We start from the raw sequence: 19,924 nt of genomic DNA, 5'->3' as shown, positions 1-19,924 counted from the left end.
ATACTAGCATTGGAATCGATGACAGCGCACTCTATGCTAGTTATGGAGTGTCTTAGATCTTTTTCAATAGTTTCTAGCTATTTTGCTATCCGACTCTTGTGGGTACCCGGTCACGGCGGAGTCACCGTTGTAACTGTAAAGTGGATAAACTTGCAATAGAGGGCACCCTAGCAACATTGACGTCGAAATGGGAGCGGGTTGGCAGTTCCTTGCGCAAGTTCGTGGACATGGAGATATCGCATGAACTCGTCAAGCGCTGGTCAACAACCAGCACCTCTGCAGTTGCGAGATCCTTTTGGACAGCTGTGAAGCGTAAAAGGTTCGTTGAACTGCTTTACTGGACTGGATGGGCAGCCATGCATTGAGACTGGGGATCCTGGCTGATTCAAGTTGCCAAAGCTGTTTGGAGGAAGGCGATGTAGAATAATTTAAGTATTTCCTCCTCCACTGTGCCAGACTCAGGTTGAAACACCTTGGAAGGCGAACCTAGCGAATCGGTTAGAATTGATATCAACCGACTAAAGAACAGATTCCAAGTGTTTTGTTGAATCTTAAGAATCTTTGATCCATTAGGAGTTTATTGGCGCTCAAAACTGCTTAAGTGAGATCAATCTCGTACATGCAGAGATCTGCCTACTAACATAACCTAACTTGCTGAACAACCGATATACTTTGTAACCCAGTGAATGCTGCAATCAAAGGAAGTTTAAGATGCATTACAACAACAATAACCGCAAATAAGTATACTCAGCATTTGTAATATATTTTCGAAAAAGTTTTATTGTTTTCATTTTAATATCTATATAAAATTTCATTTACATACTTTTTTTGTTTACAACTTTTTTATTATGCTTGTAATACATACATACATACTAATATATGTGCTACATACATAGATATGTGGCGAATAGTATGTAAAAATGTATATTTTCATTTTTTATTTTTTTTTTTGCTAAATAATTTAAACAATTGCAATTTATTTAAGGCAATTTTTTTCATATGCAATTACAATAAGATTTCAAAACTTCAATTGATTTTAATACAAATGCATACACTTGTATAAGAATATAAAAATATTGCATTCAAAAAACAAAAAAAAAATATATGTTAAAAAATTGCACAAAATATGGAAAACAAGCAAAATGTTTATAACCTAAAAACTGGAAAGAAATGCGCAGGACTCAGCTAAAGCGACGAACTGAGCCGAAATTAATGCCATAAATTTGAAAGCGACTATTTTTGTTTTCCTTTACATATACATACATACATATGTCTATGCAATGGGTTTATTACAGTTTGTAACTTCGTTTTTCGTGTGTGTGTGTGCATACGACATTGCGGTTAAAAGTGCAAAAAATAATTGCATTCATTTATGTAATGTATGTATCAAATATATTTTCACTTTAATTTTTCATTTGCTGTACACATTTACATTTATAGTGATAGTTTCATTTTGAACAAAACTTCATTATTTATATATACATATATAGTATATATATTATATAAATATAAAACGAATTTATAAAGAAAGCGCTTAGATATTTATGCATGCATGTATGTATGTTCAGCTAAAGTGTGTTTCATAAACTTTTTTTGTTGTTGGTTTCTTTTGTTCTTGTATATTTCGTTAATATTGACGCATATGTATATGAAATATCGAAAAATATGTTTCAGTTACATTCACATGATATAAGTGGGCTCGCATTTAAAACTCAAATTCAAATTCAAATTCAAATTTTACTTAATATACAATATAATATACATACATACATCGGTGTAAATGTTGTAACATCATACACACAATGCATACTCACTATTACATACATACATATATATGTATGCATTTACTGAATTTAGTGCTTATTAGTGGTTATGCAACAGTTGGTGATCGTTCATTCCGTCCATATGTTTGTATGTATAGGCGGTGTAACAACAATGCACTTTTAACGACGCCTTGTGCATATCGATTGCCAACTTTTACATATGCGACAACAAGTATTGTATGTATATAACATATACATATAAATGTGGTGTAGTTACAATACATAATAGCTGAGCAGGTGACTTTTTAAGCGCATAATTCGCCATTTTCGTAGTATTACATTAACAGATTAGCAACGATATCGATAGGAAACTGAAGCGAGGTGTAACGTACGCTTCGCATAATGCCGTTATTTAAGATGTGAACGAAAAAAAAAAACGAAATGTTAAAAGTAAAATAGAAAATTTGTTTTAATAACACTAGCAACGTTTCGCCGGTGGCACCAAGTGTTCGGGCAGCACATTCGGCAGTTCGTTGCCCTCCAGTTTGACATTGATTAAGTGCAAAGCGAGTGCGAATTCGTCCGAATCCAGGAAACCATCACCGTCGACATCGGATAATTTCCAGATTTTGCTGAGCACCGAATTGGGCAGCTTCGATTTGATGAGTTCTTGCTTGGCAGCTGCGAAATTGAAAATAAATTTTTATTAATATTTTTAGGTTACTTTGAAGTTAAAAGTAAAATGATGACTTACTCGCTCCCGATATGCGACCATCCACGGGCCCCAGCGCATTGAAGATGGCGTCCGTGCGTGGTTTGTCGCGATCACAGATCCAGTCGTGTTCGCCGAAACCAGCATCGATGCCTTCGCCCTTCATGTAGCCGAACGGTGAGACATGATCGTCGATCACACCAGCAAAGGCGCCGCCTAAAAGGATTAAAATGAAATTTATGTGAAAAAAGCATGATTAAACAAAAAAATAAATAAAATAAAATCATGTAAAACAGTCACTGATAAAAGTATGTGTACAGCTACTATATAATCAATATGTTCATAGCTTCAGTCACACAAGAATGTAAAAAAAAATATTGCAAGCAGAGCTAGGCATAATTCTATTGCTCCTAATTTCTAGCAGACTTCAATTATGTACCAATTTATGTACCTAACTAACGCACATTCACTACCTTCATGATCGCCGCCGACCGCCTATACAGCCACGCAGTGTCCTCGTCGTGTGTTGGCCTTTTCAATCGCTTGCAACTAAGTCGACTCAGCAGCAATTGCTTACAATTATGAATTACAGTCATCTTCACTGCAGTGGAGTGGCAGGCACTTGAATGAGAGCACGAGTGTGCGCCACAGCTTTTGGCGGCAACAGCTTGAAAGTTGCAGCGGCTTTGGCGGCCACTTCAATTCTTGCATGCCGTTTATGGCAATTTCATCTCAATTGTCGCTTTACAATACAATTGATTCGCTTGTCTATTGCATGCGGTGAGTTGCGCGCGAACGCAATTTGCATCGATGCATTTGCATTTCGCCAAATGTGTGGGCACTCAGCGCATCGAACGAAAAGCGCAACCGGTGGCGTATGCTAGTGTAGTGGTAATTAAAAGCGTCTGCCTCCAACAAATTTTCGTTTTTATAAAAAGGAAATAAATACAATAAAATGAAATGGAAACACGAGACTAGGGCAGATCGTATAAGGCCAGGCGCACATGAGCAATTTACTTTAATTATGGGCGAGGTAAAAGAAACTTACAAAAATTGCGTAGAAACTTTTTTAAATACTTTATAAATGAAACAAGTAAGGAAGGGTGCAACCGAACATTATATACTCTCGCAATTCATTTATTTAATGTTCTTAAGATTATACACATATCGTTCCGCTGGGGTAATTCTTGGACTGATTTCACTAACTTTCACCACCAAGCTACAGTATATCCAAGATTATGCGATCACTCAATTTTGCTAAGATATCTCACACACTAACCGATATATGCGGTGAAATGTCTACCGGAAGTTTGGAAATCCGTGTATGAGGTATATGGGGGGGCCCGATTTCGACCTTTTTTTGGCACAGTGGCAAACAATATATCTAAGGGTTTACCGATATTTTCGATAAAAAAATAGACAAAGTCTCTGAGTTCCTCATGTCCGATTACTGGGGCCCTGAAAATTTTTAGTCCAATTTCGGTGATTTTTATACGGGTTATATTACACTAGAAGTAAAGTAGTAGTGCCAAGTTTTGTTCCGATATCTTCACTGGTGTTTAACTTATATATTGTAAAGTGAGCGAATCAGTTGAACTTCAAAATTGTGGTATATAGGAAGTAGGCGTGGTTTTGAACCGATTATACCCATTTTCAAACTACAGAATTGGGTTGTCCATGAAATAGTTTGAACCGAATTTCTTTAAAATCGGTCAATTAGTTTCGGAAATATGGTTTTTGACCCATAAGTGGACGGAGCCACGCCCATTTACAATTTTGTATAAAAATGTACAATGTATAAATTTAAGGTTTCTGATGTTTTTCCTGACTGAATTAAAGCATTTTTAGTAGTTTTCGACATAACCTTTGTATCGGAGGTGGGCGTGGTTATAATCCGATTTATTCCATTTTTAGACAGTATAAGGATATGCATTAAGGAAATACCCCTACAGAGTATGGTTAATATAGCTTTAGTAGTTTACGAGATGTGTACAAAAAACTTAGCAGGGGCGATGCCACGCCCACTTTCCCTAAAAATTTCATCAAAATATATAGACATGAGTTAGGTTATGTCAAATACACTTAGGACAGAAAATGCAAATCATGATAGAGATAGAGTTTTCGTTCCGTTACTTCCAGTACATTTGACTGCAAAGTACATTAGGCCTTGTCGGAACGAAACGAAGACAATAAAGTATTGACAATAATAATGAAAGTTGGATAGTCAAAGGAAGAGCGTTTTCTTTCACTATATTTATTCATATTAGAGCTTTTACTACCCCCATTTTATGGGTGGAATGCTCGTCTATGGTGACCATAAAGTGAAACTAGCTAAATGAGATAAAGGCAGCAATACTAAAGTATACAAAATGTGTATTGAAAATCGGGTTTTGAGCTCATAAGATGATCGAATATCACATTTAGAGCGCTCCACTGTGATCGCAACAAAAAAGGGTGTAACTATAGGCTATGGCATTTTATTCAATTCCTTAGAACACATAAATATGTATTTATGCAAATAAGACTGATAGAGCACTTATTTTCATATAGCAATATATATAAGGGAGAGCACATCACATAGCAATTGCTCTACAATGACGTAAGCTCTGCGTCATATCAGATTTTATAAAACAAATCACTGTTTGAAGTACTGAGGGTTTGATTTAACAACATGGCTATATATAAACTCAGATGGAATTTATGTATGTATGTATGTGGGCCGCACCTAATCATTCATTTATGGCGCCTCGATTGGTCTTAAATTCGCCCAACAATCGACAGTTGCTGAAGTTTTTTTGATAAATCGATTTTTCAGTTGAATTATATATAATAAATTAATACACACACACACATAGAATAAATAAATAAAATTGAATAAAAATGTAAATAAAAGTGAAATAAGTTACGAGACTGTTAAACACAGAGTAAACATTTAGGTTAGGTTAGGTGTGAAATAATCACAAGTAGTCATTACATCACAGTTGCCATTGCCTTGGGCACTGATTGTGTCTTCGCTACAACAACAATTATAAAAGTTATGGAAGTACACATAGCAAGTAAGCTGACTATATATTCGGCAATTGGGCGTTGCGTTCTAGGCGAGCAATTTAGCCATTTATGGGAGCGGCATTTTACGTAGAAAAAAAAGTAGAGCGAGCGACAAGCACAAATATGCTGATAAGATAGTGAGGCACATAAGCATATGAGTAAATATGTCGGTATGACGGTATGTGTTGCTTGGCTATCATAAGAGGTTATGGCAATATACTTATGTAGTTGACGCAAATAATTAAGAAACTAGTGCAAAAATAGAAATATAAGAGCATATAAGCACTTGGGCAAATAAGCGGCAAAGAGATAAATGCTAATACACAACTTCGCAACGCATTTGCATGAACTCATTTAACATTATGGCACACACGGCAACATGTGATAAGTGCCAAAAAAAGTTAAAAAAAAAAATAATTGAAAAAAAAAACTAAAAATTCGGTAAGTTTGCCAAAGTTGGAGTGTCTATTTTTTTACGATCATCTTCGCACTATTTCAGCAGCTATTGCATAAGAGTGTCTAACTAATTAATTCCAGACGAGTTTTGTGTGGAGCATGTTAAAAGGTAAAGAAAAGTAACTGAGTAACTGAAAGTAGTGCCGACTTACTTCAAAGACTCTGCTATGAAATCTTGAAATGTTTTTTTTTTTTGTAAATTTCATGTTCTTCTGACCCATAAACACGATAGCGTCGACAGCAAGTACTTTTGCTCTGTTTGTATGTTTGTATGTGAGTACGTCAGTCAAGTTCATTAATCAAAGGTCAATGTACGCCTAAGGAATTAGCTAAACATTCGAAATCACAAAGAAATTCCGCAGAATTACATACGCACATACGTGTGTGTTTGTTCGCACGAATGTGAACCGTCTCACCATGTTGACAATCAGTTTGTCAAGTAGCCACTAATAGGCTGCGTTTGTATTTGCCAAATAGCCAGGAATAACTATAGAAAGTAAATAGTCTATGGTCACCAAATTGATGGTGATGAATTTGAGAATAAATCGAAAATTAACATGACGAAAGTCACGGAGCATAAATTATGGAAAATAAAATTTACTCCACATACTAATCAAGGTCTTAAAGATTCACTGATAAGAGGTTCAACTATGTTGAACTGAGTCGATTTTGCCATGTCCGTCTGTCTGTCTGTCTGTATATATACGAACTAGTCCTTCAGTTTTTAAGATATCGTTTTGCAGATGTATTTTCTCTTCAAGAAGCTGCTCATTTGTCGGAACTGCCGATATCGCACAACTATATCATAGAGCTGCCATACAAACTGAACGATCGGAATCAATGGCTTATATGGAAAATTTTCGTATTTGACGTGGTATCTCACGAAATTTGACATGGATTACTGCTTAAGGTAATAATAAAATCTCCGAAGAAATTGTTCAGATCGGTTAACTATATAACCTTAATGTTTTCTTTTTTTACTTACTTTTTCTTACGTCTTTAGATTTGCTTAAACACATAGTTACTAAAAGAAATTCACCTGTGAAGGGTATATTAGCTTCGGTACAGCCGAAGTTAACGTTTTTTCTCGTCACGAAGATCATGGAAAAGTATATACAGGATCAAATGCAGAACATCGGGCATATTTTGAACAAGTCATCTTAATATGATATTTATTGCTATTCTCAAGAGGTTCATAATTATCATTTTTAACTAAAATCTCTTTACTTTAATATACCCATATTTTTTTCCAACTGATTCACCATGACATCATATCTCAAATTTGCAACCTTACCCATCATATCGCATGATGACTTATCAACTTCACTGTAGAGGGTTTAATTAAAGGTATGTTTGCTTTACTTTATCATGCCAAGTGTTCGTTTGCTCGAGACTTTCGAAAAATACCAATTTCATTTCGGCATAAGTGCAGATAAGATATGTATTTGAGTTGATTTTTACGAAAATAAAACACTGTGCTCATCGTGGCATTCCAACGTTACAGATCTGCACGATTTACTTGGCGCTCTAAACTGATCGGAAGTTCATTCACTTTGCGGAACATTCTTTTTTTTGTAATTGTTGTACACAAATTCCTATATATTAAGTATTTATACTGAATTGTATTCACTATATATAGGTATATATATCCATGCCAATATATATGTAGGTATGAAGTACTTCGTTGAGATACAATAGAATTATTCGGAACAGCGGATGCAGCTAATTTTCAGTACAAATATCGACTAATGCATTACAAACGAGAACATATGGATATATATATTTCTAAATACATATATGTATACATATCTAGTTATCTACATGCATTACTTTTGTATATACAAGTATATTTAAGATCAAATGCTCTTTAGTTATAATCCAGCGCCGAAAAGAAACATTTCTATAAACAACAATAACAATGTTTATAGAAGAAAATCCGCTTGTTGATTGATAACGGCTCAGATAAACAAACATAAATATATTTAGTTGAACTAAAAATACATTTGTTACAAAATCGTTTAATCGTGGTGGGCGGAAGTTAAATATTTAGGTCATTTATGGGAGCGGAATTGGTATTTATTTACTAAAACAAAAGTGAGAGTGAAGATTTTTATTAAATTAAAGAAGTTTTTGAAGGAATTCATACGAAATTAAGTAAATCGGACCACTGCCTCGCCCACAAAATGGTGAAAACCGAAAACACATAAAGTGTCATAACTAAGCAATAAATAAAGTTATAGAAGAAAAATTGTACAGAAACACTAAATTTAAATGGAACATGGGTGTGGCGTCGCCCACTTATAGGCCAAAAACCAGATCTCAGGATCCACTCTACCGATTTCAAAGAAATTAGGTATATAATATTTTCTTGACATCCTAATGACACGGATGAAAAATGGGCGAAATCGGTTCACAAGCACGTTAACTTCCCATATTACTCAATTTTGAATTCCAACTGATTTCTTCACTTTATAATATATACATAAGGAACCAATGAAGATAGCGGAATAAAACTTTAGACAAATACTGTATTTGAGCTGTGGCATCCCTTGTGATAAAATTGTCGAAATCGGACTATAACTTTTCGAGATCCCTGATATCGAACAGGAAGAACTCAGTGTCAAATGGTAATTTTTCACCGAAAATATCGGTAAATCTCTCAGATATTTGAATTTAATTCACAGAGAATATTTTTCTTTCTTCTAATAGTTTGTCTCTGTACCAAAAATGGTTAAAATCAGGGCATAACTTTTCCTAGCTCTAACCTAACTATAGGTTTTTCAAAAATACAATGGTCTTTATACCTTATAAATCGATTAATATGTGAAATATAAAATTAAGTGAGCGTATAGTCTTGGATATAGTGTACTTTGGTGGTGAAAATTAGTGAAATACCTCAGCCCTCATTGACTATATAATAATTTTCCTTATTTTAGTGGGTTTTATACTGAACATATGGGTCAAAGTGTGTTACCTTTAAAATATTACATCTAGAAATTGCGAGAGTACAAAATGTTCGGTAACAGCCGAACCTAGCCTTTCGTTACTTTTTTGGTTTATTTATTTAATTTTTTATTTAAATTTAATTTAGTTTTTGAATTATTTTTTTTCTTTTAGGAGTTCAGCTTTTCAGAAGAAACGCTCAACTATCACCAATAACCTCAATTCACTGGGTTGAATTCACTGAATGGTTGACTGATACTTTCATGAATGGGCAATGTGCGACTGATATACGAGCTCATCACTTGTCTGTATGTATGCAAAAGCACAATTTAAATGCCATTAAGTGGATGCAGCACATTATCAATTGCAAAATGCAAATACAAAAAAAAAGAAAATACACAAAAAAATATACAAATACAACAACAACAAATGCACACGCGAGCCAAGATCATATTCTATCGCCGATTGCATTTATTCACAACGATTACATTTGAAAAGTGAAAAAGTGCCACCGCGGCGCGCAGCTTGTGCCGGCAATTGAGGTGAGTGCCGCAGCTGATGCATTGCAGTCAGTCAGTCAGTTAGGCAGGCGGCGTGTGATTAAAAGCAGAGCGCAGCTTGACGCTGTCAAAAGTGACACTCTGTGTTTAATGAGCGTAAGTGAAGCGGGCGACTCGCAAGTGAACCAAATGCGCACACGATGGCCCTTTCCATGAACAGACACTCACACACAGGTGCACAGCGTACACATGCGCGCGGGTGGATGCACTCAACCAGAACCGGTGTCGCAAACGAGTTCGGTAGCAGCGACACATCACCGAAGCAACGGCAGCGATTTTATTGCGTTTACTTAAACCTGCTAAAAAAACAGCAAAACTCAATAGAAAGCGCAAAAAAATGAAAGACAACAACAACAATAACGAGCATGTTAATCGCAAATAATTTGCATACATTTTTTTGTTGTTGCTTTTATTGTATTTTTTTGTTTTTGTGGATATTTGCGATATGAGCATGACGCCATAACGACACGTAGCATTGTGATAGCAAATAGATGAGGTGAGCATGTTTGTATGTACTCCCTGGTTAGTTATTCAGGCATTTAGCCTAGATTAGGCACGCGGACGCATGTGGCACTTTTGTCGCAGTGTGTTCACAATGTCAAGAGAAGAATATTTCAATTAAAGCGAACTGCAGGCAGACGGACGAACGGACGAACGGGCGGATGTACGCGTTGAGACGACGAGCTGACTGGAAGAAGATAATCATTGAAGGTAAAATGCTAGACACAATCAACAGATTAAACGGGAAGAAAGCGATTTTGCAATTAATCAGCGAGAAATGCTGCAAGAAAGTCTGCAGTCTGCAGTCTATAAAAATTACATACTTAATTAGGTGGAAAATTAATGAATTTGTAAACGTTTTTTAAAAGAGGTTATTAAAAAAAAAGTATATAAATTTGCAAGTACGAAGAGACAATGACACCGGCAGCGAGTTCAAGCGTTTATTGATTGCATGACAATATCGTATAACAATATCAAGTTGCAGTAATAATAATTTAAACTTAGGATATTAACCCTCATTTTAAGCAGAACTGTCGCCATTATGAATTTTAATATAATTTTGAAAATACTGGTTATTTAAGGTAAGAATTCATATCATCAAAGTCAGTGCATTTAATTAACGGTCACATATTGTATGCACTGCTCATAAACACGCTTTCGCACTTGTCAAAATTTCAGCAAACAGCTCATCTACGTCATGAATGTAAGAATTTGACAACGGAAACGTCAAAACATAGAAATTATAAACAAAAACAGTGTCACACGAGTGAAATTGGTGACTGATATGTTTAAGTTTAGAAAAAATTTTAAAAGTGAATGTGACGTTATTACTTGAATGATGTATTTATATTAGAAATGTCCAAAATGCAAAAAGAAGAAAACAGAAAAAAAATATTTAAGTCATTACCTCACTGTTGGCTTGTTTATTCTCGTATACTTTCTTTCCTCCCTCAACATTTTTTTCATACTCATTCAAAATGGTAGAAATAATACAGATCATCAGATTAAGAGCCAAATTTAAGCGTGACGTCACTGACATATTTCTCTTAAAGAGCTGTGATTAAACTGTCAAAACATGTCAACACACAATGCAAAGTTTGGACAGGTGAATTGAAGAAGTGGAGTTGGAAGAATTTTAATGAAAAATTACTACGTTTATGTCTACTTTGAAACCTTTCCGAAATAAATACTTTCTTACATATTCATCGGAATAAGTTCTTTCAAATTTTTTTAACGATTTAAGGAGTTAGAGGTAGTCAGGATTTTCAAAAAATCATTTTTTTTTTGCATTTTCGTTAAGTCTAATATCTTAAAAATATTCTCTGAAAACTTGAAGTCGATCCGATAATTACTTTTCGAGTTATTCGGCAAATAACAAAGATCGCTCGGGCGCTTCAAACCGTTAGTGTGAAACTTTAAATGCGTTTTTTTCAAAACTATGTTTTTTGAACTGGTGACAACTGTAACTCGAAAACAGATCAGTGGATTTAAATGAAATTTATACAGCTTTTGAACACATATTTTTTCAAAAATTTCGATTTTTTAAGACCAATTAACTGTTGATTTTTTCCGGAAAATCTAGAAAAAAATTTCCTGAGGCCGCCATTTTGTTAATTTTTGAAAAAAAAAGCTTCGATCAGGCCCAGAATTATCTATTTATAAAACTATTTTCTTTTATCCGATTGATTTTAGATGAATCTCCAAGGACATATATTTGTCACCGCAAAGACCTTTTTTTTGGAACTGGGTCAACACAGACAGCTATATCTTTGGAAATTATAAATTTTTATTTTCAAAATTTTCGTGACTTTAAGTCAAAACATTGTATAATAATGCCATATTATTACTTTTGTAAAATAGCATGATTTTATAGCAAAAAAGAATTACTGAAAACTGTAATTTTTTCGTGTCTCTGACTACCCCTAACCTAACCCCTAACATTGAGAATTTTTTTAGATGAGTTCTGTAACTAATAAGAGAAAATTGCAGTCAAAGTTGATGACTATGGTTATCCTATGTTTAATATTGAGAGCATAATTATTGCCTATCAAAATACAGTGCACCTGAACTCGAATTTCTATAAGTCGAAGATCGCCATAACTCGAACTTTTGAATTGGCAATACCATTTAGAAATCAAATTTCATAAAAATTAACTTCCATAACTCGAAATTCTATAACTCGAAGTTCTCCATAACTCGAAATCTTAAATTGGCAATAGAAGTAAAATTTTATAAAAATTTCCTTCCATAAATCGAACTTTTCGACAAGGGCATAATACAGATATTAAAATTCTACTATCAAGTCCCTCCCTATATGCGTATGGAGGCGAACAAAAAATATGATATTACACTTATAGATTTCATAAATCGTGTATAGCAAAGCAAATAGCAGACTGCAACAAACAAAATTACAGAATACACATTTTAAAGTATTTAAATAAAACGTTATGCGAAGTAAATAATTAAAACTGTGGGTAAATCTATATCTTACAGCTTTTTGAAAAATTTATGTTTTAATGAAAAATTCTATAACTCGAAGTCTCTCTAACTCGAAGTTTTTTTTTGGATTATGGTGATTTGAGTTAGAGAAGTTCCACTGTATCTTAATCGAGAATGCTATACTTGTCAGTTGTGAGAAGCAATATTCACATCAAATTTATCTCAGCCCAATATGTTCATTGGATTAAATTATCTATGTAGATACACTGGCGAGAAGCATGTGAATTGTTACATGAAATTAAAATTAAATTTGAATTGTTTACATTCAGGTTATAGAACACAGGGCGAGTTCATTGACACTGTAATATAAATATAAGTATGTAAATAGGTAAATCTGAAAAACAAATTTCAAGCGGAAAAAATCTCTATTTTACAAGGGAATAAAATTTAAATATACATACATGCATATGTTTGTGCATACTTTGTACTATTTTCATGCAAATAATTTTCAAATAACACAAGAAGTATGAGCAAACAGAGATCAATGGTATGTATATATGTACATAATTTTATATGTCTATCTGCATAGCATCTAAAGCACATGACTGTACAAACACTGTACTGTGATTAAAACTCAATTAAACCTATAATGATCTTTGGTAGCAAACAAAAAGTGTGCAAATAAATACAAAGTCAATTATTTTACTCCAATAAACAATACAACAAAAGCAATTGATATTTACTTTTCTAGGTTAGAAAAGCGCGAAGGCAATAAAAATACTTTTGTAAATTAAACAAATTCTATAAATAATGAACATTTGCAGTTGCTGACAAACAGTTGCGGGTCATTTAATTGGAAAAATAGTTGAAATATTCATTCCATATAAATACTTTATGTATTTAATTTGAAAAAAAGACAAAAAAACGCGGCAAATACCAGCTTTAGAAATAGAGACAGTCATGGGATTTATATTATTTTATATTCGTATTTAAAAGTATAGTAAACATTTTAGTGTGTGTATAATTGTATGTGTGCAGTCCCGAAGCTTTTCTAAATAATTCATAATCTTTAGAAAACTCTATCAACACAGACAAGTGCATTACTAGACTTAAGCTAAGGAATATACCAAACATACTAGTTCATATAAAATGAGCTTTAGACTCATAAAATACAATAATTGTTGTTGTTTCACTAATATGAGCGCACACACACGTTCTGGCTTATTAATCGACAATAAAACAAACGCATTAGAATACGAGCAGATACGGTTATCAGCTACGCAATGAGCACAAAATGGAGCAGTTGGATACAATTATGATAAAGCAAAAAGTTAAAAAAAAAATAAATAAAATAAAAATAAAGTTGAAAGAATAAAAAAAAATAAAAAAAAATAAAAAATAAATACAAAAAATAATAAAAAGAAATAAAAAATAAAGAAATAAAATATCAAATTTAAAAAAAAAATTAAAGTAAAGAAATAAAATATAAAAATGTAAAAAAATTAAATAAACGAAATAAAAAATGAGAATTTAAAAAATAAAAATATACGAAAAAATACGAAAAAAAGTATATAAAAAATTAACAAAAATATATTATATTTAATATGATAAAAACATAAAAAATTAAACAATAACAAAAAATTAAATAATTTGAAAAAATCAAAAAATTCAAAAGTATAAGAAAATGAAAATTAAAAACATAAAAAAAGTATTAAAAAATATTAAAAAATTATAACGGTATTTCATTAAAAAAAATATTATTTTTTTAATTTTTTATGATATTTTAGTTATTTATTTTTTCATTACAACGATATATGCCCTTAACTTTAGCTTGAAATCTATAATAGTAATTAAAGTAATTTACAACAAAAATCTATAAAAAATACACAACAAAGGTGATTAAGAAAGCTAGCAGCTGTGCGATTGAATTCACTAAATAATGGATTAGCCTTTGTTGGAGACCTTGAACTTTACGTGGCAGTTGTAAGGTGCACGCAAACAAGTTTGCTGTTATTGTAACTGGATTTGTGACGTTACTGGTGGTAACAAAAAATATTTATAAATAATACATATTGACATTAGCTGCATAGTAGGAGAGCGTGGGCTATAAGACATGACATTGATTTTTTTTAATGGTTTGGATAAATAATATAATATATAGGGAATGACCTGGCTTAAAACGAGCAAATTTTTTTTTTTAATTTTTCTATTTAAAAAATAATATATTTGGAATAAAAAAATATATTATTTAACGATAATTAAAAAAAAAATGCAAAAGCGTTCTCGCGAGATTTATAGTATGTATGTACTAATTATAAAATATAATCTATTTTCAATTATAATAAAACATTTTAACTTCAAAAATGCATGCTTTACTGTTATTTGTACCCTCCAATTTCCGTTGAAGCAAAAACCAACACTGACTGTCTACATTGGAAAGGCTTTGCTGGATATTAGCTGGAAATGACACAACCTAACTGAATGCGTTTGAGTGTTGTTCCGGTTCGAGGAACGACTAATGCAACAAATATTTAAAATTAGTTAACGTACTTTCATACGACAAACAAAAGCGGCTCAAAAAATACACACAACATCTGCATCGAGTTGATATACCGATATACATATAAACTTCCCCTACAAATTTATGTACATAGTTAATTTCACATTCAGTAATCTCAGTTGAATGTATGTACATATAATACATACATATGTATGTAGGGGAACTTACTATACGAATATACGGCAAACAGCAATTTACAAACGTTTTCAAGTGTAAATTTTGTAGTTGTTTTTATATATAAAAATTTTTTTTTACATAAAAAACGAATGGCATGAGTCAACGCTGAACCGTGCAATACTCACACTCTCATGTGAATTGCGTATATGAATTGGTCAACAGGTTTATTTTTTTTTTTTTTCAAAGTGAAAACAAGAACAAAAACCCCTTAGCGTTAAAATGACGGTAATTAATTTGGTTAGCGGATGTGTTGAGCAGATAAATGCAACTGGGCTAAAAGTACTGTTTCGACTGTTTTCAGTTTAATGTGAAGCGTATATACTCATTTCAAATATATTTACATAAATACATATGTACATATGCACAAATACTTATTTATGTACTCATGTAACTATAATTACACTGCGATTAACTGCGTCACATTGCGTCGGCCTGCTTGCAGTTCCAGCGCAAGCTTTCTATAGAATTCAGACTTTACTTAGTAACCGCATAAAATATGCAGGCATTATAAGCTTATCAGTGATAAAATGTGCTTATCAGTAAAATATTTTGCTTATGGTGAAAAACGAAATTTTTAAGACGACAGTAGTTTAAGAAACCGACTCAAAAATTCTGATATTTTCGTTTAAATACTGAAAAAATGCAAAATACTAAAAAATAACCAAAAAAGTTATATAAAGAGTTCATAGTAACCACACAGGTTAGTGATCTCTTTAAATTTATAAAAAAAAAAAATTACAAAAATTGTTAAAAAATCGTTTTCTCTACAAAAATGAATGCAGGAATTTTTAAAATATAGCCGGGAAAGCATGTTAACTTAATTTATTACTTCCACTTAGTTTTTATTATTAGAATAAGTCAGAGGAGTATGCTTATCAGCTGGTGTGCGAAACGATGAGAGCTTAAGTTAGTACAGTGTATTGCATAATAACTTGAAATACGCGCATTCACTATACTAGCAAGGCATTTTTTTATATACAAATGTACATATGTATGTATGTGCATACTAAATACTTATAGCCTGCTCTATGCATATTTGTTTATTAATTAGCAGCAGTAGCAGCGCCATTTAGCTTATATGAGTAGGGGAGTTTGGCGCCATAAAACGCAGGCGAGAAATTAAAATTTAAAAATAGAGAAATTTAAGTATAAATAATAAAATACAAAGCAATTAAATTGTTTCATATATATGTATACAGGCTTCTGGTTTAGCAACACTTTTTAAAAAGTTTAAAATTTCAACAAAAAAAAATTGTTAAAAAAAAAATATTTTTTTGGAGGTTAGATTTTCCATTTGCACGAACACCAACTAAATACTCTTTTCAAATTACGAAAAGGGTAATATCGTAACAATTTTCACTGAAACATACGAACAGTGTTACCGGGTATGTAGCGCGAATAGTTCATTTAATGGGTGCCAAATCATTAAACATTTGCACAGCTAACAACTACAAATGCACATAAGTAACTGTGTATGTGTGTGTATACATGAATAAATATGTATTTTTCACACAGCGCAGTGGGCCATGGTAAAAGCGGTGAGAGTCAGCCCATCATATGACTTTTAATGTTATTCAGTTTTCCTTAAAAAAATTACTTTATTTGCACTTCTTAAGTCATGATTCGTTGGAGTTTTGCAGCTACTTCAAAAGCTCAAGTGAATTTTTTACTCAACTACATTTAATTTTGCTTTTGCTGTTTTTGTCAGCTTGTGTGCGCATGTGTGTCGTGCTTGGCTACCGCCTATTTTGCTACTTTTCAATTTTATCTATGGCAATTCTTTGCTTTGCCGGCACAAACTTGTTTTGCCGACATGGTAAATCACGATGAGTAACCAACAATGACTTCCTCTGTTGTTGTTTTTGCTGTTAAATACTTTGTCTTCTAGTTTTTTTTTTTAATTTTATTTCTTCTCCTAACTGGGTCAACTGTTTTAGACGTGTTTTCTTGGGTATTGCGAAAGCATTGTGAAGAAATTGAGGTTTCAACGGTATTTGAGTAATAGTAAATGAGGGTTATCACGTGCCCATAACTAGTACAAAAATATACCTACATTTATGGAATAAAATATATTACATTCTAAATTTCAAAGAATTTAATATGATTTGATTGCTCGTTTGTAATTACAAACTTCACTGGTTATTTCTAAGAGCTTTATAAGAACTACTAAGAAATACTATTTGTAATACTTTGATACGAGTATCATAAATAATATAAAAAAATAACTACTTTATATAAAAAGTCCTACATCTGTGACTGTGATACAATAAAATTATTTGTTCGAAATATTAACTTTTGTAGTGTCATTTACCTTTCAGTTCTGATTAGTTACAAGTAAGGCGAATCGCATACATCAGCATATAAAAAATACATAAGAAATTTAAGATATTAAATTGGGTATTCAAACAAAACGAATATGAATATAAGAATATGATTATGTAAAATGAATTAGACACAAAGTTGGAGTTAAATTTCATTAGCACAAGCAAAGACATGCATGCGCCCACACCAACAAGCAATGACACTACATACAAATTTCGTATTATCGCATGAAACACTAGCACTACGACATAAATGATTAAGTGACATGCTACTAATTACAACTTACCCTTGACCACTGGTTCTGAAACGAGCGTCATCTCTTCTTGCGGTATCATTTCCATTAGTCGCGCTATATCCTTGGCTAACATATTATCTACAACATCCAGTAGATGTGGTTTTAGTGAGTGGAATTTGCTAAAGTCTTGATGCTGCAGCACCTCCTGCATTTTCTTGATGTCTGGGAAATCACCAGGCGAAATGGAGTGTTCACGTTGTATGCGATCATAGATTTGACCCAGATTTTTAATTAGATCCTTCTTTTTACTATCTTTACCGAACACTGATGGCATATCTTTGCGTAATTCAGAAATAATGAAAGCATGTACCTTCGCCAGACGCGCACGCTTAATCAAATCGTTAAGTTTGCGCAGCGCTGCATTACGTGGCAGTGATTGCAAATCGCGGAACAGATCTTGTTCTTCGTCTTCGAAAAGGCGACGATTGGCATCGAAACGTAGTGGTTGATCCCAGAACGAACCGATATAGACACGCGCTACTTCGGGTGTTTGCAACACTTTGCCCAGTGACCACATAAGCGCACCGTATACACGCATTAGTTGTTGGTGGTCAATCATGTCAGCCTTGTTGAGAATAATGCGGATTTTGTCATCATGTCCCTTAAGCGCTTCAATGGAACGTCTGAACTCATCTGAAATATCGAGTTTATGTGCGTCGAAGAGCAATATAATACGATCCACACGTTCTGCAAACCATTCTAAGACGCCGGTGAAATCGTAACCACGATCGATACGTTGTTTTTCGCCTGACAAAATACCAGGTGTATCAACAATGGAAATCGCTTGCAAGACGGGCGAGTTGAGTGAAGAGCACTGGAAACGATTTAAAAAGGCATTGCCGTATTTGCTCAGTGGACGGAATTGCTTTTTCGGATCGACAACAAGTGCATTACCGGGTATGACACCTTCTTTCTCATCATGCATCACTGCAATGAAACGATCGGTGGTGGGCTCAGGTCCGATGCGAATGCCGGGGAAGTCGCGCTCCAATAGATAGCGGATAAATGTCGTTTTACCAGTGGAGTATTGACCCACCAACAATATCATTGGCTTGGCATCAAAGTCAGGGTCTTCAAGTTTGGGTGAATGAAAATCATGGAACTGATAATGCTCCTCCAAAGGCAATAGCTTGCTGCGGTAGATTTTCTTTAGCTCGCCAACCACATTCTCCACCACTTCTTGATTATTTTTCTCGCGCTTCAAAAAACTAAACATTTTGTTACAATTTTACACAACAATGAATGAAGAACGTTTATGTAGCGGCAACTTCACACGGCAAGACTTCACTTCACAGAAAGGGCTGTAATAATTTATAAGAAAAAAATAAACACACTAATTTAATATTGCTTGGATGTGATTTTTGTTTTGGTTTATCAACTTTCGCTTTTTATTTTAACAGAATATCACAAATGTGTCCTACAAGACTTTGGCTATGAATCACACACACACACGTATACAAATTTATTTTTGGAAAAATTCCGTCACAATTTTCTTTCCACTTGTGCCACAGCCACTTGTAAGTGTATGCGCTGGGACTTGCTGGCGTTTATTATCCGTAGGCAGGTATTCCGCCCCGATATTTCTCACTGAGAAGCAACAATTTTCACTACGCCCCTTGCACAAACTTCAATTCCATACACTACTATTACAATAACCGCCTGATCAACCAAATCTCAAGCGCACAGTCTATTGCGATATAACAATAATTTATAAGGACTTAAATTTTCAATTTTTTCTTTAATATACAATTAGTTAATTACATTCAATTTATCTGTTCGCTCCGTCCACGAATCTGCACAAACTCGACTAGACACTACCACCAAAAAATCTGAATCAAATGTGAATATCAGTGATAATTGGAGGAAAATATGAATAAGCGCAGAATGAACGTCATCGGCTTTTTGACATTTGCCAATGACGTTTCTGATTGGAAGCCAACTGGAAACTTTTGACAATTAACAAAGTTGCCAGATTTTTACCATTCAAATATTGACAAACCAAATAAAATTCGCATTTTCTGGAGGATTATTTAATAGATTCTGATGTTGTTGTTAATTTAAATTGACATATTAAATTAATGGAAAATAAAATTTTTAATTTTTAAAATAACTATAAAGAAAGCATTTATTTTGAATTAATAGAATTGA

At 33.3% G+C, this 19,924-nt stretch overlaps 1 protein-coding gene across 1 annotated transcript; it reads right to left on the bottom strand.

Moving 5' to 3' along the window:
- Positions 1–1,816: 1,816 nt before the first annotated feature.
- Positions 1,817–19,699, bottom strand: LOC105215463 (EH domain-containing protein 3). The gene is made up of 4 exons (XM_011189389.3): positions 19,538–19,699; positions 17,768–19,077; positions 2,518–2,691; positions 1,817–2,444 (listed from the first exon to the last, which is right to left on the bottom strand). The coding sequence occupies exons 2-4, from the start codon at positions 18,990–18,992 to the stop codon at positions 2,242–2,244; spliced, it is 1,602 nt and encodes a 533-aa protein (XP_011187691.1). The 5' UTR covers positions 18,993–19,077; positions 19,538–19,699; the 3' UTR covers positions 1,817–2,241.
- Positions 19,700–19,924: the final 225 nt, after the last annotated feature.

The sequence above is a fragment of the Zeugodacus cucurbitae genome, chromosome 2, assembly GCF_028554725.1.
Source record: "Zeugodacus cucurbitae isolate PBARC_wt_2022May chromosome 2, idZeuCucr1.2, whole genome shotgun sequence".
In the NCBI taxonomy this organism is placed as follows: Eukaryota; Metazoa; Arthropoda; class Insecta; order Diptera; family Tephritidae; genus Zeugodacus; species Zeugodacus cucurbitae.
The sequence above is the reverse complement of the archived record's forward strand: the minus strand, read 5'-3'. Positions and strand labels throughout refer to the sequence as shown.